Raw genomic sequence first — 16,903 nt, 5'->3', positions numbered from 1 at the left:
AGTATTTAAAGGAATCTTCCAGATAAAGATCTTGCAAAATCAAACACTTCAAGGCCCTTCTCATCACTGTAAAAGCGATCACTTTTACTGGACGATCAGTTGCCAACTGAAAAAAATAGTTGTTTTAACCACTGCAAGTGCGGAACGGTTTAAATTGGCCTAAGGAAATGTCTAATTCTTGTATTTATAAAAAAAAAAAACAGTTGGATGGATGTGAAAAGCATTTTGCCAGCCCTGACAGATTGACTGTATTTAGCTTACTACAGAAATGTCCTATGATTATCAGCTCCATCTAATGGGCATAATGTAGTATTTTTTGCTGTGGTATTTTTCCGGACTGTGGTTTTATAGAAAATATACTGTATTATGGCCACTAGATGGAGCTGATGATCATAGAAAATCATTGCATTAAACTAAATATGGTTAGAATTTGTCATGACTGGGCGAAAGGCTTGTCATGTTCCTCTAACTCATTTTTTATAAACCGACCCCTAAATGTTGCATGGTCTAATCTTGAAGGTTGACAGCCGGGAAATTTCCTTGATTTACTGACATGCAATTTTGCTTATTTATGTATTCTGTATATTATAAATAATGTGTACATAATAGGTTATATGCTGAAATTTCAAGTTACCTTATTCTCTCCACTGTATTATATAAAATGTAGGCTTAGTGGTTAGCACCTCTGCTTTACAGCATTTGGGGTCCCTGGTTCTCCCTGTGCTTGTGTGGTTTTCCTTACAATTTCCAAAGACATACTGGTAGGTTAATTGGTTCCTGTCTGAATTGGCCCTAGTATGTGTGCATGTATGCATGCATGTGAGATATGGACCATAGATTGTAAGCATCTTGAGGGCAGGGACTGATGTAATTTTACAGTATGTAAAGTGCTGTGTAAATTGTCGGTGCTATAAAAATACCTGTAATAAAATAAGTTCCTGAAAGGTACATCTTTTAAAAATGGCTAATAATATTTTTGGTAGATGCTGTTGAGAGATGATGTATCTAATAAGTTTCTTTTGAAACTTGCCTTTTCTTTGGAAGTTTAATTGTATTTTATATTCTAGAAAAGGCAGACATATTCTGGGTGTGGAGACATGGTGACATGGTGGAGGGGAACAATGCCGGGAACTGGTGATGGGCAATCTAAACACTGGAACCCCCAAGGAAGTTCGGGGGTGATACATCATGTCGTACACCTACACCTCTAATGGAATGGTGACTTTCCTTTTCAGTGGACCGTTACCTTATAAAGTTTTTATTTATTTTTTTCCCCCAGGTAATAAATATTGGGTGTTTAAAGACACAACATTACAACCAGGCTATCCTCATGACTTGATACAGCTAGGACATGGCATTCCACCCCATGGTATTGACACCGCTGTTTGGTGGGAAGACGTTGGAAAGACCTATTTTTTTAAAGGCGACAGGTGATTAGAAAACCAATTATAATATGTTTTTTTCTGGTATTATCTGAATTGTTTCCAAAGACTCAAATTTTGATTGCTACAGAGACAAACTTTAGAGCATGGTGACTGATTTATAGGGCTGAAATGCTAAGATCTGGCATTTGCAATATTGTCATTCAATCTGTTTCACAGTATTAACAGTGCCTTAAGAGACAAAGTACTTATGTGGCAGAAAGATCTGCTGATAGCAACAGATTTAAATGAAGAAAACTAAATTAGAGGCAAGATAATTTTCTCTATCTGGGGAAAAAAAAGCTCAAAGTTGACTTCCTCGTATTATGGTGGTGTTCTGAACAAAGGTTACCCAGAAATGCATTTTTGTTCCTCGTAAACAGCAGTTTTCAGTTATTACAACATTAAGACTGATGAGGTGACTATGTCAGAATTACCACCCACTTGGGAAGTAGAAAATTGTTGCAGCAAGTAGCGACCAATAAGTGCGTGAGTTCTAATACACATTACTAGGTAGAACTGTGCAATGAGATTTGCTAAAATCTCTGTAATATGTCACTTACCAGGGGAAGATGCAAAAGTTAAGCTTCCGATAAAATAAATTTTACATAAGCATTGTGACAGGCTAAACAGAATTTCAGTAAACTGGCAAGAGTGAATAGAGAGTTACCAGGCAGAAAGAACATTTATGTTTCCTGGCTTCTGAATACAAATTTAGATTTTCCTGTAGGTTTGTGTATATACAGCAGGAAGTGTTGAGAAGTGAATAATGTAAAATCTGATCCGAATTTGCCAGGTCCAAAAATTCACAAAATGAGTTTGAAAGGGTTTTAAGTACCTTGTGGGTAGACATACATGGAAGTCCTTCTAATTTCCTATCTTATACCTGGGCTCTTATAATGGTCTCCATGGAAGATGGAGCTGAAAATACAGGGAGAACATGCTGTTGCTAGTTGGCCAGTAAAATAACCAAGCAACTAGCATTTTTAGGCCTACAGAATGTGTGGGTGAACACGGCATTTGCACAGATGTCCAGCATAGTACACCCGGTCAGTGAGGTCTTAAAGGAAGTCCCTAATGGCAGCTCCCATGTTTCTCTTAAGATTTAAAGGGATTGTGTCCGCATACAAAGAAGAGTTTTGCCATCGCTGGCCTATTTTGACATGTGAGCTTGATGGCTGTCATCTTGGTCCTGATTTTACTACTTGGCAAGACTGGCCTTTTCTCCCTATATTATGCACATTTCAAGTTTCTTAACACATAATACACAAATGCTTGTTTTCTTCTAGTGTCTTACCAAACAGCAAAGCATTGATAAGGGTGATCTCTCTAACTTGGGAGGGGGGGTCTCAGGAAGAGAGAAGGAAAAACATTTTTTAGTACAGTTACAAAACATTAAAATGCCTGACAATGTCCTTTTGTAATTTTATTGCTGCATAGCATGTTCAGGTTATATAAATGCTACTAGAGAACTAAAACTAGAGAATACAGAGAACTGAAAACTCCCTTTGAATCTTCAGTTACATAAAAACACTTTACCTGGAATCTGTTCAATTTGTAGAAGCCACTCTACATTAAGAGAGGATCCCCACGCTGAGTAGTCTGTGTGAGGTATGGCATTTCACATAGCAATCCAAAACAGACATATGGAACAAGATAATATTAAATCTCTTCATTAAATCAGGTTGTTCAGTGCATTACCCAGATGCCTTGATTTAATTTCCATCTCAAGTAATAAGCATTTATTGGCATATGAAGCAGCTATCTATGTAGTTGTTGATTCATTTTGAAGAGTCATTATGGTGAAGATAATCATTCTTTAGTTCTAATTATCATACTCAGCAATCACACACCTTCCAAAAATAGAGCATTCAGAAGCACAGGAGGGTATACAGAACACTTCAACTCATCAGTGTCCCAGCATTTCAGTGATGGATCTGTTTCTGCACATAAGACGGCTTACAGTTCCAGAGGATTGCACAGAAAATCAGAAATAACATTAATGTGTTGCAAAAATAGGACTTAAAGCAAAAGTGCAATTCTTTAATAGTATAGGATATAAGCAGAACTTAGGCAGTATAGGATATAGGCAGAACATTAGATAATGGTCTGTGGTAATGCCTTCTACAGGGAGATGAAGTTTGTAAAAGCTGCATCTCTTTGCACTTTCTCTAGTTTCTATACTGTTTTAGCTAGGGTGGGAATGATTGCAGGAAACATTTGCAGGGCTGTCTTAGGGTATGGCAATGTGCATTAGATCTCAAAAGCTAGTAAGGTCCATGGAAGTGCATATTTTATTTTCAGCTAGACATTGCTTTGCTCTTAAAATGGCTTTCCTGGGGTATAACATTATCAATTTTTTTTGCAGTCTTTTGTAAAGACTGGAGCTATTTAAACCATTCTTACCAGTGATATTAACTAGAATGTTTCAAACCCTGTAGGCTTTAATAACCATGTATGCAAACAAAATCTAGCAGTTGTGGCACTATTGGCATGTGTACCCAAGTGTTGGTAAAGTTTATTGTAAAACAAAATCCAGTACATAATGATGTCCAATGATTGTATTAGTCTATCTCAAACATCATAGCTTAAATTATACAATAATGAACTCTAGCACTGTAGATTGTAGATTGGCATTGTAGATTCACTGAAACCAGGGGTGGGCTCTGTGCCTTCCAGACAATCAAAGGTTAACATTTTGCATATAACAGCATTATATGTTTAGAGGTGTCCAAAGCTGACTTTTCTGCTTCACTGAAAGCAAACCGTATGCATTGACACAAACATTGCTGTTAGACCAACATTTCTTACTTGCCACAGACCCCACTAACTGTTCAGATACTTGAGTGGGCCCTATCTATTGTGCTTGAGAGAGATGGCAATCTTGGGTTCTAAGCGTAATAATGATCTGGGTATAAGCTAGCCGTACGCTATACGTACTTATAATCATAGGAATCTCCCTGGTTATGTTGGTAGCAAAACTACAGACATGACAAATGGCATACATGCTATAGGCTCTCGGGAGTGACATTTTAGGATTAAACATGTTTTAATTTGCTGTGAAAAAGAGCCACTTTTCAAATCTTTGCAAAGGAGCTTTTCTTACTCTTTTATTAGGGACAAAGGAGCAGGCATATTCTGAGACATATGGATTATACCGCTGTCTATAGGAGAATCGAACATTGGCAAATAAATATTTGTAAGTCAGTCAGTTATAACCACCCCCCAACCACCATGCTTCTTTTTCTTGCTAGTGTCCTAGAGGAATGGACATGGTTTCTCCTCTGAGGAAAACAAAACCATTTCACTCTCAATTTCTTTGATTTTTTCTTAACAAAGGCTCTTTTATTGCAGTTTCCCAGAATGGTTGGTTCTCCAGAAAAGCCATGGAGACTGTACCTTGACCCGCCATGATGAAGATGCAGGGTCTGCCTGTAATGTGACCTGTGTTAGATAGCTGCAGAGTACATGGCAGGTCCAGTGTCATTATCTGGTGTAATCCTGTCTCTGAAGCTCCCTCATGAATAACCCAACCTAAGGGGCAAAGATGGTCTTAAATGTGACCTGTTTCACTGAGCTGCAGTGACTGGGACTTTATTTAAAACCTGGTAGATGATTACTTTAATAATTTGCTCAATCCTCTTCCGGTCCATCACTTTGGAGATTTAGTGCTGCATCACATTTTGTATGTTGCAGGCACCTTTTGTGGAACAGTGCTGCACCACTTTTGAATTATATCCCAAATCTTGTAATTTTGGAGAAGTTCCTGGGGATGCTCAGTTTTCTGACATAACTTCTAGGCTTGAATATAGCTCCTCAGTTTTTTCAGCATTTTGCTGAGCAATATCTTATTGAGGACACCTTTATTAGGCAGTTGGTCCTTTCCTTTGTGGACCTGCCATTTTTTGTCTTAACAAAACACTGACTGTTCCTGTCAAGAAAAAAGGGAGTGTCTGGGAACAGTCAGCACAGACTTGATCAGACAGTGTCTCACGATTCCCATGATTAAGTCGTGCAGATGAAACGTCGGGTGCAACTCTTCCTTTCTTCATACACGCCCACTGGAAGTGACGCTCTGGAGTGCTCAGAGGAGTCGGGTGAGACACTGACGTTTACCATTAGGTCCGCCTTGACCAGGATCTGACGGACTTCTTGCCAGACTGGCTTACATGCTTTTCTTTATGCTTTTAAATGTGAGTGCATTATGTGTAAATTCATTTATTAATAAATTGTCTAAACTGAGTTATGCTATGGATACTCTCCTTTCTTCCGCATATACATGCTTATGACCCGTGTTGCCTCCAGGAGCCGGTGTTGCCTCCAGGAGCTCAGCGTGCATTCAATTAACCCATTTTTGGGTTACCTGCCTTTTTGCCTATATATGAATCTATTAGGCATCTGCAGTTGGTGAGTTCCCAGCTGAAGGGGAGCGGTCACAATCAATCACTTGGTGTGGTGGAAGTGTAGCAAGACTCTGGAAATTTTTGTTTTTTGGACTTTTTATTTAATAAATTTTTAACACACTGTCATGGGTGTATTTATAACGTTTCTTAATCATTTTCATCATTTATTTAGGCGTGCTACTGTCTATACCTTTTGATGTTATGCCATTTAAATAGATCTAGTTTATACTGTTCAGACTTTGGTTGGATCCTTACCCTCCAGAAGTCAATGCTGGAACCAATGTCTGTCTTTCTAGATACTGCTCAGTCCATGGTTTTTATTCTAACAAACTCCTGACTTTTCACTCCCATGTTTGGACTCTGCAGTCAGGAGCCATCCAATTCTTAGATTTTGCATGAAGGTTTTGGGCATGATGGTAGCCTCCTTCAAGGCTCAAATCCACTCCAAACCATTGTAAATGAACCTTCTGGCTGTGTGGGATAAGAAAGAACAGGTGATCTCTAGCCTAGTGACTCATGGATCCAGCCCTGAAGTGAGGGAAATCCATCCTTCCATCGATTTGGAAGATTCTTACAATGGATGCCTGCCTGACAAGATGGGAAGTTGTCCTTGACACCTTTTGGTGACCTTTGGTCCATGGTCACTGGAGGTAGCTTGTCTCCTGAATGATTTAGTTATCTCATCAATGCTGAACCTATTTGACAGCAAGGTCATTTAACTTGGATTCAGTAAAGGATGCCTCAACATTTGTATTCATCAATTGCCAGGGATGAACCAGATGTTTTTCAACTCAAAGAAAAGCCAAGCAGATTTTGGCTTGCAGAGATCTTCACATTCCAGCCCTGCTTGCCATGCATATTCCAGGAGTAGCATATTGACACACACTTTTTCCGTCAATAACATCTGGATTCATAAGAATGGTCTGTTTGCCCAGAGGTGTATCTTCTGGCTCCTGAATTTAACAACTGACTGAGCAAGTTTCTTCCCAGATACAGGGATCCTGTAGCCATAGTGTTGGATGATCTGTGAGATATCCGCCTTTCTTTCTAGAAAACTTTCCTCATTTGCTCTGCAGAGTCGAGAAGGAGGGCATTCCAAGAATACTCATTGTATCAAACTGGCCCAGGTAGGTGTGGAACTTGGGCCTAATTACGCTCCTGAGAGACAATTTGTGGGCTCTTCCAGATCACCTGCATTTTTTGTCTTAAGTTTTACCTCCCTGCTTCACAGTTGCTGGCTTTAATGGCATAGTTGTTGTAGCCCTGTTCCCAGGAGTTAGGGGACTGTTTTTCCTATGCTCCTGTAAGCTAAGAAATCAATCTCTAGCAAGGTCTACCATCACTCTTGATAAGCATGTTTCTTTTGGTGAAAGGCATGGAAATTCCATCCTAGGAATTATTCCATTGAATGCATCCTGACCATCCCTAGTATGAATCATCTTTTGACCAGAAGTACTAATACTGACCATAGTACTACTCAAGGCCAGATCTCGGCTCTAGCAATATTTTTTTTTTTTTCAAAGACCGCTTGCCTCTCATTCCTAGTTGAAAGCCTTTGTAAAGGGTACTGCTCACATAGTTCCACCCATATGTCCATGTGGGACTTTAAAATGGGTGAGTCTGCTGCTCAAAAAAAAAGGTATTCCTCTGTGAGCAGTGACCCACCTTGTTGTCTTTCTGTGCCCTCTGTTTGGATGTGGTGCAAGCTGTTTGAGTTTCTTTAGGCTATAGCTTCTTTTAAACTGACTGACTCTATTATTTAGTCATTCCTGGGTTTATTTGAAGGGACTGCCTGCCTTTCTTTTCACCATTTCAAAGTGACTTAGAGATCTTCATTCAAGCCTATAGACTTCAGGACAAAGTTCCACCTTTTCCTATAAGGGTACACTGCATAAGATCAAGACGTTGCTTTGGGTCTTTCCTGCTAGACGTGTGCAATTTGTTAATGTCCGAATACACATTTTTATTTTATAACATTTTTCTATTGCTGGAAAATTGCCAGCATTCTTTATTTATTTATTTTTTTTTAACAGCATTCCTTATCTCTACATTCATCTGTCAGTGGGGAAGACTCATGGTTGTTAAGGACAAGGGCGGCAGGCTTCCTGGCCTGCTGCTGAACAACCAGCTATTTCTTCACACAGAATTCGGATTGGTCTACCCTTTTTCGACTGATCCCAATGCTAATCATTTTGAAAAGTTGGAAAATTATTAAATTAAACAAATTTTAACAAAAACGAAACAAAATTTAACGAAAACTAAACTAATTCCATAATTAAACGAAAGAAGTAACATAACGAATTTACCCAAAACAAATTTTTCCATTCTGTATATGACGGTTTCCTGCATCAGGTATCTCTTTCTCATATTTTCTAAGCTACCTCCTGGTCCTCTGCTTATACTTTCTCTACATTTAACAGGTGTTAAATGCAAAATTTGGACACAAGATCCTTCAAGCAGTTTTACCCAGTTGTGTGTGGACTTGTTTAGCGGTTGTTTGCTGTTTCCCATCCCTTAGTTGGACTGCTTTTAGACATTCCATATGTCTCAGAATACTTATGATCCTGTGTCCGTTAGTGAATAAAGAAAACATAAATTTTCATTTGCATTTTAAAATTTATTATTTGGAATTCATTAATGAAGTGTTCAACACCTCCTATGATCACTCCTACCACTGCGTTTGCATTAAACTGAAGCATAGTGCAAATAACAGGCGTTTATAACTGGCTGACTGACAGATTCTTGTTTGCTAGTGTCCAATTCCCTTATAGGCAGCAGTATAACCCATGCATTTCAGAATAACTCTGAATCTGTGTGTCCCTTAATGAACTCCAAAAAGAGGATTCTATGGTAAGACAAAAGTCCTGTTTTATTCCTCCTTCACTTCTCATTTCCTTTTTTCATTCCCCTCTCTTCCCCCATTGTAAGGGAGATTGTAAGGGAAATGGTTCATACTATGGCTATTAGAAAACATTTTCTGGACAGCCTTGCAGAAACTTACTTTGGGCTTTCTGATTTTTAAAGGCATCTGACCCATTTGGTTCTGAAGTCTGTATTGCAGATTTGGCAAATAAAGTTAATGTTCTAGAGCAGTGGTATGGAGCATATTCATATTTAATATTTTTGTTTTTTTGTTTTTTTTTTAAACCTAAATTAAGATCAGATATACTGTCTGGTAAATCTGGCTCAAACCCTCTTCCATATAAGCCCCTGCTGAAAAATAAGAACTAAGTCAGGATCATTGAGTCTATGAACCTTTTTGCTTTCAGCCACTATGGAGATGTAGACTGTAACTATGTGCAATGACTGCTAGAGGTCCAAGAGTCTTATGCTTACCTATATTTAAAAAAACATAAATTATGCAAATTTCACTACTCTCAGGGCATAGAGTTAGCAATATTGATTTGAAAGCTATTGGAATAATGTATAATGACAACCCTGCTTGTGTTTTTCTTGATTTTAGATACTGGAGATACAATGAAGAGCTGAGGGTTATGGATCCTGGTTACCCAAAATCAATAACAATATGGAAAGGAATTCCTGAATCGCCTCAAGGGGCATTTGTGGACAAAGAAAATGGTATAAATTTTGACAACAGTATTTTTTTGGCACCAGAAACTTGAGCAAAACTTCACATGAAGGAATATAATGTATTTGAAAGCTGATAAAGAAATTTCATTTTTGAATATATAGGATATTCTATGCTAACTCTTTCATAAAATAATTTTTTAGCCTATATGGTTAGAGAAATTCCAGTTTGAAAGTGATTAATCCTAAACCACAGGCAAAACGCTAAAACATGCAGCTGAAATACATGATACATTAATTGCTTAACCCCCTAAATTTATAATTGTGTTTATCCAGTCGTGTAAGCCAGACAGTATCCTAAGGTTGGTAGCCCCACTCTCCCTACTTCAGTCTGTGATTGAACAGTAAAGAAGAAGCAGCAAACTGCTGAGTGCATATACTCTTTCCTCCTGTAAGCATGTTGAAACCCGAGGCAGATCATCTAGTTATTTAAAGCACTGAAATGGCAATTACTTTAGATACATTAATAGATAACTACAGTATCTCACAAAAGTGAGTACACCCCTCACATTTTTGTAAATATTTTATTATATCTTTTCATGTGACAACACTGCAGAAATGACACTTTGCTACAATGTAAAGTAGTGAGTATGCAGCTTGTATAACAGTGTAAATTTGCTGTCCCCGCAAAATAACTCAACACACAGCCATTAATGTCTAAACCGTTGGCAACAAAAGTGTGTTCACCCCTAAGTGAAAATGTCCAAATTGGGCACAATTAGCTGTTTTTCCCTCCCCAGTGTCATGTGACTCGTTAGTGTTACAAAGTCCCACGTGGCAATGGGGAGCAGGTGTGTTAAATTTGGTGTTATTGCTCTCACTCTTACTGGTCACTGGAAGTTCAGCATGGCACCTCATGGCAAAGAACTCTGAGGATCTGAAAAAAAGAATTGTTGCTCTACATAAAGATGGCCTAGGCTATAAGAAGATTGCCAAGAGCCTGAAACTGAGCTGCCGCATGGTGGCCAAAACCATACAGCGGTTTAACAGAACAGGTTCTACTAAGACCAGGCCTTGCCATGGTCGACCAAAGAAGATAAGTGCATGTGCTCAGCATCATATCCAGAGGTTGTCTTTGGGAAATAGACATATGAGTGCTGCCAGCATTGCTGCAGAGGTTGAAGGGGTGATGGGTCAGCCTGTCAGTGCTCAGACCATAAGCCGCAAATTTTCCTCAAATTGGTCTGCATGGCTGTTGTCCCAGAAGGAAGCCTCTTCTAAAGATAATGCACAAGAAAGCCCACAAAGTTTGCTGAAGACAAGCAGTCGAAGGACATGGATTACTGGAACTATGTCCTGTGGTCTGATGAGACCAAGATAAACTTATTTGACTCAGATAGTGTCAAGCGTGTGTGGCGGCAACCAGGTGAGGATTACAAAGGCAAGCGTGTCTTGCCTACAGTCAAGCATGGTGGTGGGAGTGTCATGGTCTGGGGCGGCATGAGTGCTCGGGCAATGGGGAGCTACAGTTCATTGAGGAAACTATGAATGTCAACAAGTACTGTGACATACTGAAGCAGAGCATGGCCCCTCCCTTCAAAAATTGGGCTGCAGGGCAGTATTCCAACATGATAAGCACCTCCAAGATGACCACTGCCAAGCTGAGGGTAAAGGTGATGGACTGGCCAAGCATTTCTCCAGACCTAAACCCTATTGAGCAACTGTGGGGCATCGTCAAATGGAAGGTGGAGGAGCGCAAGGTCTCTAACATCCACCAGCTGTGTGATGCCTTCATGGAGGAGTGGAAGAGGACTCCAGTGGCAACCTGTGAAGCTCTGTTGAACTCCATGCCCAAGAGGGTTAAGGCAGTGCTGGAAAATAATGGTGGCCACAAAAATATTGACACTTTGGGCCCAATCTTTAAATTTTCACTTAGGGGTGTACTCACTTTTGTTGCCAATGGTTTAGACTTTAACCACTTTAGCCCCAGAGGATTTTCCTGTTTTAACGTCCAGGCCACTTTTTTCAACTTGGCACTGCGTGAGTTTAACTGACAATTGCGCAGTCATGAAACCCTGTACCCAAACAAAATTTGTCCTTTTTTCCCCACAAACAGAGCTTTCTTTTGGTGTTGTTTGATCACCTCTGCGCTTTTAATTTTTTGCGATATTAATAAAAAAAGAGCGAAAATTTTGCGAAAAAATTTACATTTTCTACTTGGACAGTTAAAAAATATCCAGTATATTAAATTTGTCATATAGTTAGGCCAAAATGTATTTAGCTACATGTTTTTGACAAAAAAATTCTCAATGAGCATATTTTTAACCACTTTAAGACCGGAAGAATTTACCCCCTTCCTGACCAGGCCATATTTTGCGATTCGGCACTGCGTTATTTTAACGGACAATTGCGCGGTCGTGCGACGCTGTTTTCAAATTTAATTTGTGTCCTTTTTTTTCCCCCACAAATAGAGCTTTCTTTTGGTGGTATTTGATCACCTGTGCGATTTTTTGAAAAAGGAGCGACAATTTTGAAAAAATAAAAACAATATTTTTTCACATTCTGATATATAACATTCCCCCCAAAAAATTGACAAATCACAATTTTTTTTAGCATTTTAGGCCGATTTGTTTTCTGCTACATATTTTTGGTAAAAAAAAATCACAATACCTATATTTTGATTGGTTTGCGAAAAAGTTATCACGTTTACTAACTACGGGAAAGATTTGTCATTTTTATTATTTTTTTTTCACTAGTAAAGGTGGCGATCTGCGATTTTTTTTTTTTTTTTTTTTGCGGGACTGCGACATTGCCGCGGACAGTTCGGACCCCTAACTGACATTTATGACACTTTTGGGGGGACCGGTAACATTACTACTATAAATATGCACTGTTACTGTAATAATGACACTGGCAGGGAAAGGGTTAACACTGTTGGTGAAAGGGGTTAAATGTGTGCCTCATGCTTACTGACGTGTGTGATGGGAGGGGGTTGTGTAACACAGACACAGATCACAGGTTCAGCTATGCTGAATCCTGTGATCTGTCCCTGCCTGTCACAGAGGAGATCCGCCCGCTTTGTTTACACAAGCGGGCAGATTTTCTCACTCTTTCCCCGATGAACGTGGAAGAGCGGCGGTGATCACCCCCTCGCCTCTCATCCCCTGGCCTGACTCCCGCTGTGTCTGAATACAGCGGGAGCAAGCCTCCAGCAGCACGCGCGCACCGCTGAGAGAGGGAGGAATCCTGTGACGTAGGTGTACGTCGCTGGACCCAGTCTAGCCGCTCGGCTGCAGTAGCAGCAGCGTTTGCGGTCGGCTAGTGGTTAATGGCTGTGTGTTGAGTTATTTTGAGGGGACAACAAATCTACGCTGTTATACAAGCACTACTTTACATTGTAGCAAAGTGTAATTTCTTCAGTGTTGTCACATGAAAAGATATAATAAGATATTTACAAAAATGTGAGGGGTGTACTCACTTTTATGAGATACTATATATTCGTTTTTTAATGTTTTTATCTTTGGTTTTTATTCATTCATATATCTCTTTCTTTCATTGACGGACACAGCGCTCCATAAATCATAACTACTAGGTTATATTGCCCCCACCAGGAGTAGGACTAGGCAGAACAAAAAACACCTGGCTATTCCCATGGGCTATCCTCAGCTGGTATATAACTCCCATATCTGCTCTAGGTAATCAGTTTTATTCTGTCTAGTCAGGAGTAAGGACTTAGGGATCTCTGGTCCTAGCAATTTTTGTTTTTTTGTCTTGGGAGATCTATACTCAACTGTCGGGCTGGGTGACGGGCTGGATAATCTAGATCTAGTGGTCCCCCCAGCCCAGCCAGCCATTGCGTGCAAAACGCAGCTACGCGCTAGGTCGGCCACGACATAGCCTCACAGACAGAGGCTGGCCCACGAGTTAAATGTCTTGTAGGGTCGCATACAACCAGGTATGGGTCTGAATCACAGCGGTTCCTTGGCCGACAGCTCCCCTATTTCGTTGGCGAGGATTTGGTCTTGAGCGCTACCCGCACCTTGGAAGGGTAAGTACAGTCCCCCCCTCTCAATACCCCCCTGCAATCAGCCATCCCAGCTCAGTTTGGTAGCAAGCAGTGAAGTGTATAAGAACCCCAAAAGAGGGACGGGGGTGGCGACTGTCGGAGGACTCAGAGAAAGGAATTTTACGGTAAGATTTTACAAAAATTCAGTTTTCTCTTACGTCCTCCGACAGTCGCCACCCACTCACACAGTCTTCACCAATGGGGATGTCCCAAAGCAGTGTAGACATGAGGGGTGGGAAACGCAACCACAGAAAAGGCAACGCAGTACCCACATCAGAGAAAGAACCTTACATGAACAGCAAGGGAACCTTCTGGGCAACAAGAAAGCTCAACAGGAGCAACAACCCAGGAAAGCAAATAACCAAGGGGGTAAACAACCCCAACAGTCAGGGACCCGCAACAAAACCAGGGTCCCCTACGGTACTGCCGCACAGAGAACTTTGCGGCTAAAGGAGGCATCAGCTGATGCCAGAACATCAGTTTTGTAGAATTTGTAAAAGGTGTGCACTGACGACCAAGTCGCAGCCTTGCACACCTGGACCACCGAGGCCTGATGCCGGAAGGCCCAGGACGCACTCACCGATCTGGTAGAGCGCGCCTTGACAGGAAAGGGCGGTACCTGTTCCTTCAACTAATCGGCCTGTACAATTGTCTGTCTGATCCATTTTGAAATGGTCGCCGCAGACGCAGCCTTACCCTTCCGAGGTCCCTCAGGAAGGACAAAGAGAGAATCCGACTTTCGAAAGGATTCAGTCAATGACAGATAAACCCTGATCGGCCTGACAACATCCAAAGAATTTAAGGCAACCTCCTTAGGATGCTTAGGATTCGCACAAAGCAAAGGTAAAACAATGTCCTCATTAAGGTGAAAATCCGAAACCACCTTTGGAAGAAAGGACGGGTTAGGTCGCAAGACCACCTTATCCCTATGAACCACCAGGTAAGGGGAGCGGCAAGACAACGCCGCCAACTCCGACACTCTGCGAGCCGAAGTGATCGCCACCAGAAAGGCAACCTTTTTAGACAGCAGAGGTAACGAAATTTCCCTGACGTTTTAAACGGGGAACGTTGTAACACGGACAGAACCAAGTTCAAGTCCCATGGAGGTAAGGGCTGCCTTCTAGGAGGGGCCAAGTGACGCACACCTTGAAGGAAGGTGCGAATCAAAGAATTAGACGCCACAGGGCGCTGGAAAAGAATAGCCAGTGCAGACACCTGGCCCTTAATCGTGGCCAACGCCAGGCGCTGATCCACACCAGACTGGAGGAAAGCCAACACTCTCGCGACGGAGTATGAACGAGGAGAGAAGGCCCTGGACTCACAGCAGGCAAAATAAGCTTTCCATGTAAGGTAATAAATCTTACCAGATGAGGCTTTTCTAGCCTTGATTAGTAGGAATGACCTCTGAGGAGAGACCCCTGTCTCTCAGGACCTGGCTTTCAACAGACATGCCGTTAAAGCCAGCGACTGTAAAGCAGGATTGAAGATTGGTCCCTGAGACAGCAGATCTTCTCGCATTGGCAGCCGCCATGGAGGCTCGACGGCCAGGTGAACGATGTCCACGTACCAGGACTGGCGTGGCCAGTCTGGCGCCTCCAGAATCGCCAGGTTTTTTTCCGAGGCCAACCTGCGAAGGAACCTGGACAACAACTGAATTGGAGGAAAGGCATATATCAGATGATACTGAGGCACCACCAGCGCATCCGAGGCGTCTGCCAGAGAATCGCGCGTTCTTGCCACAAACCTTTCCACCTTGTGGTTTAGCCGAGACGCGAACAGATCCACATCCAGGGATCCCCACTTCGCACACAGCATTTGAAAAACCTCTGTGGTGTAGGGACCATTCCCCCTGGTCCAGGGTCTGGCGGCTCAAATAATCGGCCTGCCAATTCTCTACACCCGGAATTTGAACTGCCAATATCGCCGGGACATGAGTCTCGGCCCAAGTCAGAATACTGGTCACTTCCTGGGCCGCCCGGGCACTCCTGGTGCCCCCTTGGTGTTTGATGTATGCCACCGCAGTGGCATTGTCCGTCTGCACTCGTACAGGACGGCCCTGAAGACGATCCGACTAGTGGAGCAGGCACAGCCTGATCGCTCTCAATTCCAGTATGTTTATTGGAAGGGAGGATTCCTCCTCCTACCAAGTGCCCTGGGCAGACAGGTTACCCAGGACGCCACCCCAGCCCGACAGGCTGGCGTCTGTGGTAATCACTGTCCACAGTAACGGCCGGAAGGATTTTCCTTCCGACACAGCCGGGGACTGAAGCCATCACAAGAGATCAATTCTGGTTTGGCGACTCAGAGACGCTCTCAGGTCCAAGGAATGAGGTAGTCTGTCCCACCTGGCCAGGATCTCCGCTTGGAGAGATTGCGTGTGAAACTGGGCAAATGGTATGACGGCTGACACCATCAACCCCAGGGACCGCATACAGGTCCTGAGTGATGAGGATTTGTTGTCCCTAAGGGACCTGACCTCGGACTGCAAGGTCCGGAGCTTGTCCTGAGGTAAGAACACCTTTGCTTGAGCAGAGTCCAGAACCATTCCCAAATATGGGAGACGAACCGATGGAAACAAGGTCGACTTCTGAATGTTGATGGTCCATCCGAACTCCTGGAGCGTCTGGACCGTAGTGGACAGATCGCGCAACAGGCTCTGACTGGCACTCGATCTTAACAGGAGATCATGTGAAAAGATAGTGTATACCGCGCTAAGGAAGAAGTAACTGGACTGGTGTATACAACTTCAATGCAGCTGTTCAAAATGGTGGTGACCAAATAACTAAGGTGCAGTGCAAATACAGCGCAAAGAAAAAAGAAGTGTTAAATATATGGTTAGCTAAGATGCATAATATCATTAATAAGTGAAATAAATTAAATTGAATTAAATAAATTAGAACCGAAATGCAGCTGTTCATAAAAAATGGTGATACCCAAAATTCTCAAGTGCAAAAATATAAAAACTCAGCGCAAATCAGTATTGAATGTGAACAATACACAGAAATATTATCTACAATGTAGAGCTCTTAAAAGTGCACCGTGCAATATTAAATGCAAAAATGTGCAAAAAAGGCTTAAATGTAGAAAACATAATAGTGAATAAAATCAATAAATAAGGTAAATGCCATTTCAGATAAAATAGTTCAGTAAGATTTCCAATAAATGGATGGCTGTAAACAGTTCCAAATGGGTCCCACAAAAGTGCTGGAGTGCCAAGAAGAAAGTGCACAATCATGCAATCATATCGGTGCAGTGAAAAAAGGTGGCGGTCCTCCCCCTTTGGGTGTTCACTTATCGGACAAGAATGACCCCTACGCTATACAGCTATAAGGGTCGACAAAGCTTATGTCCTAGTAAGGAACCAGCTGCCACACTTCTCCAAGACAGATGTACCTCCAATGATTCAAATACCCCGATGCATGTAAATGGAGAGAGGATGCTCACAATAGTGTAAATCCGATTTTAAAAGCTTTATTGTGCAAAGT

General features: G+C 41.7%; 1 protein-coding gene across 3 annotated transcripts in view; it reads left to right on the top strand.

Annotated features, from left to right (window-relative positions):
* MMP16 (matrix metallopeptidase 16) overlaps positions 1–16,903 on the top strand; it is a 378,979-nt gene that overhangs the window by 346,684 nt on the left and 15,392 nt on the right. For all 3 annotated transcript variants that reach the window (XM_082258608.1, XM_082258607.1, XM_082258609.1), the window contains 2 exons: positions 1,280–1,430; positions 9,288–9,403. In XM_082258608.1, the coding sequence (XP_082114734.1) occupies positions 1,280–1,430; positions 9,288–9,403 (267 nt within the window). The remainder of the gene's footprint in view (positions 1–1,279; positions 1,431–9,287; positions 9,404–16,903) is intronic.

Source organism: Pelophylax lessonae (assembly GCF_965119305.1).
Source record: "Pelophylax lessonae genome assembly, chromosome: 5".
NCBI lineage: Eukaryota > Metazoa > Chordata > Amphibia > Anura > Ranidae > Pelophylax > Pelophylax lessonae.
The sequence above is the reverse complement of the archived record's forward strand: the minus strand, read 5'-3'. Positions and strand labels throughout refer to the sequence as shown.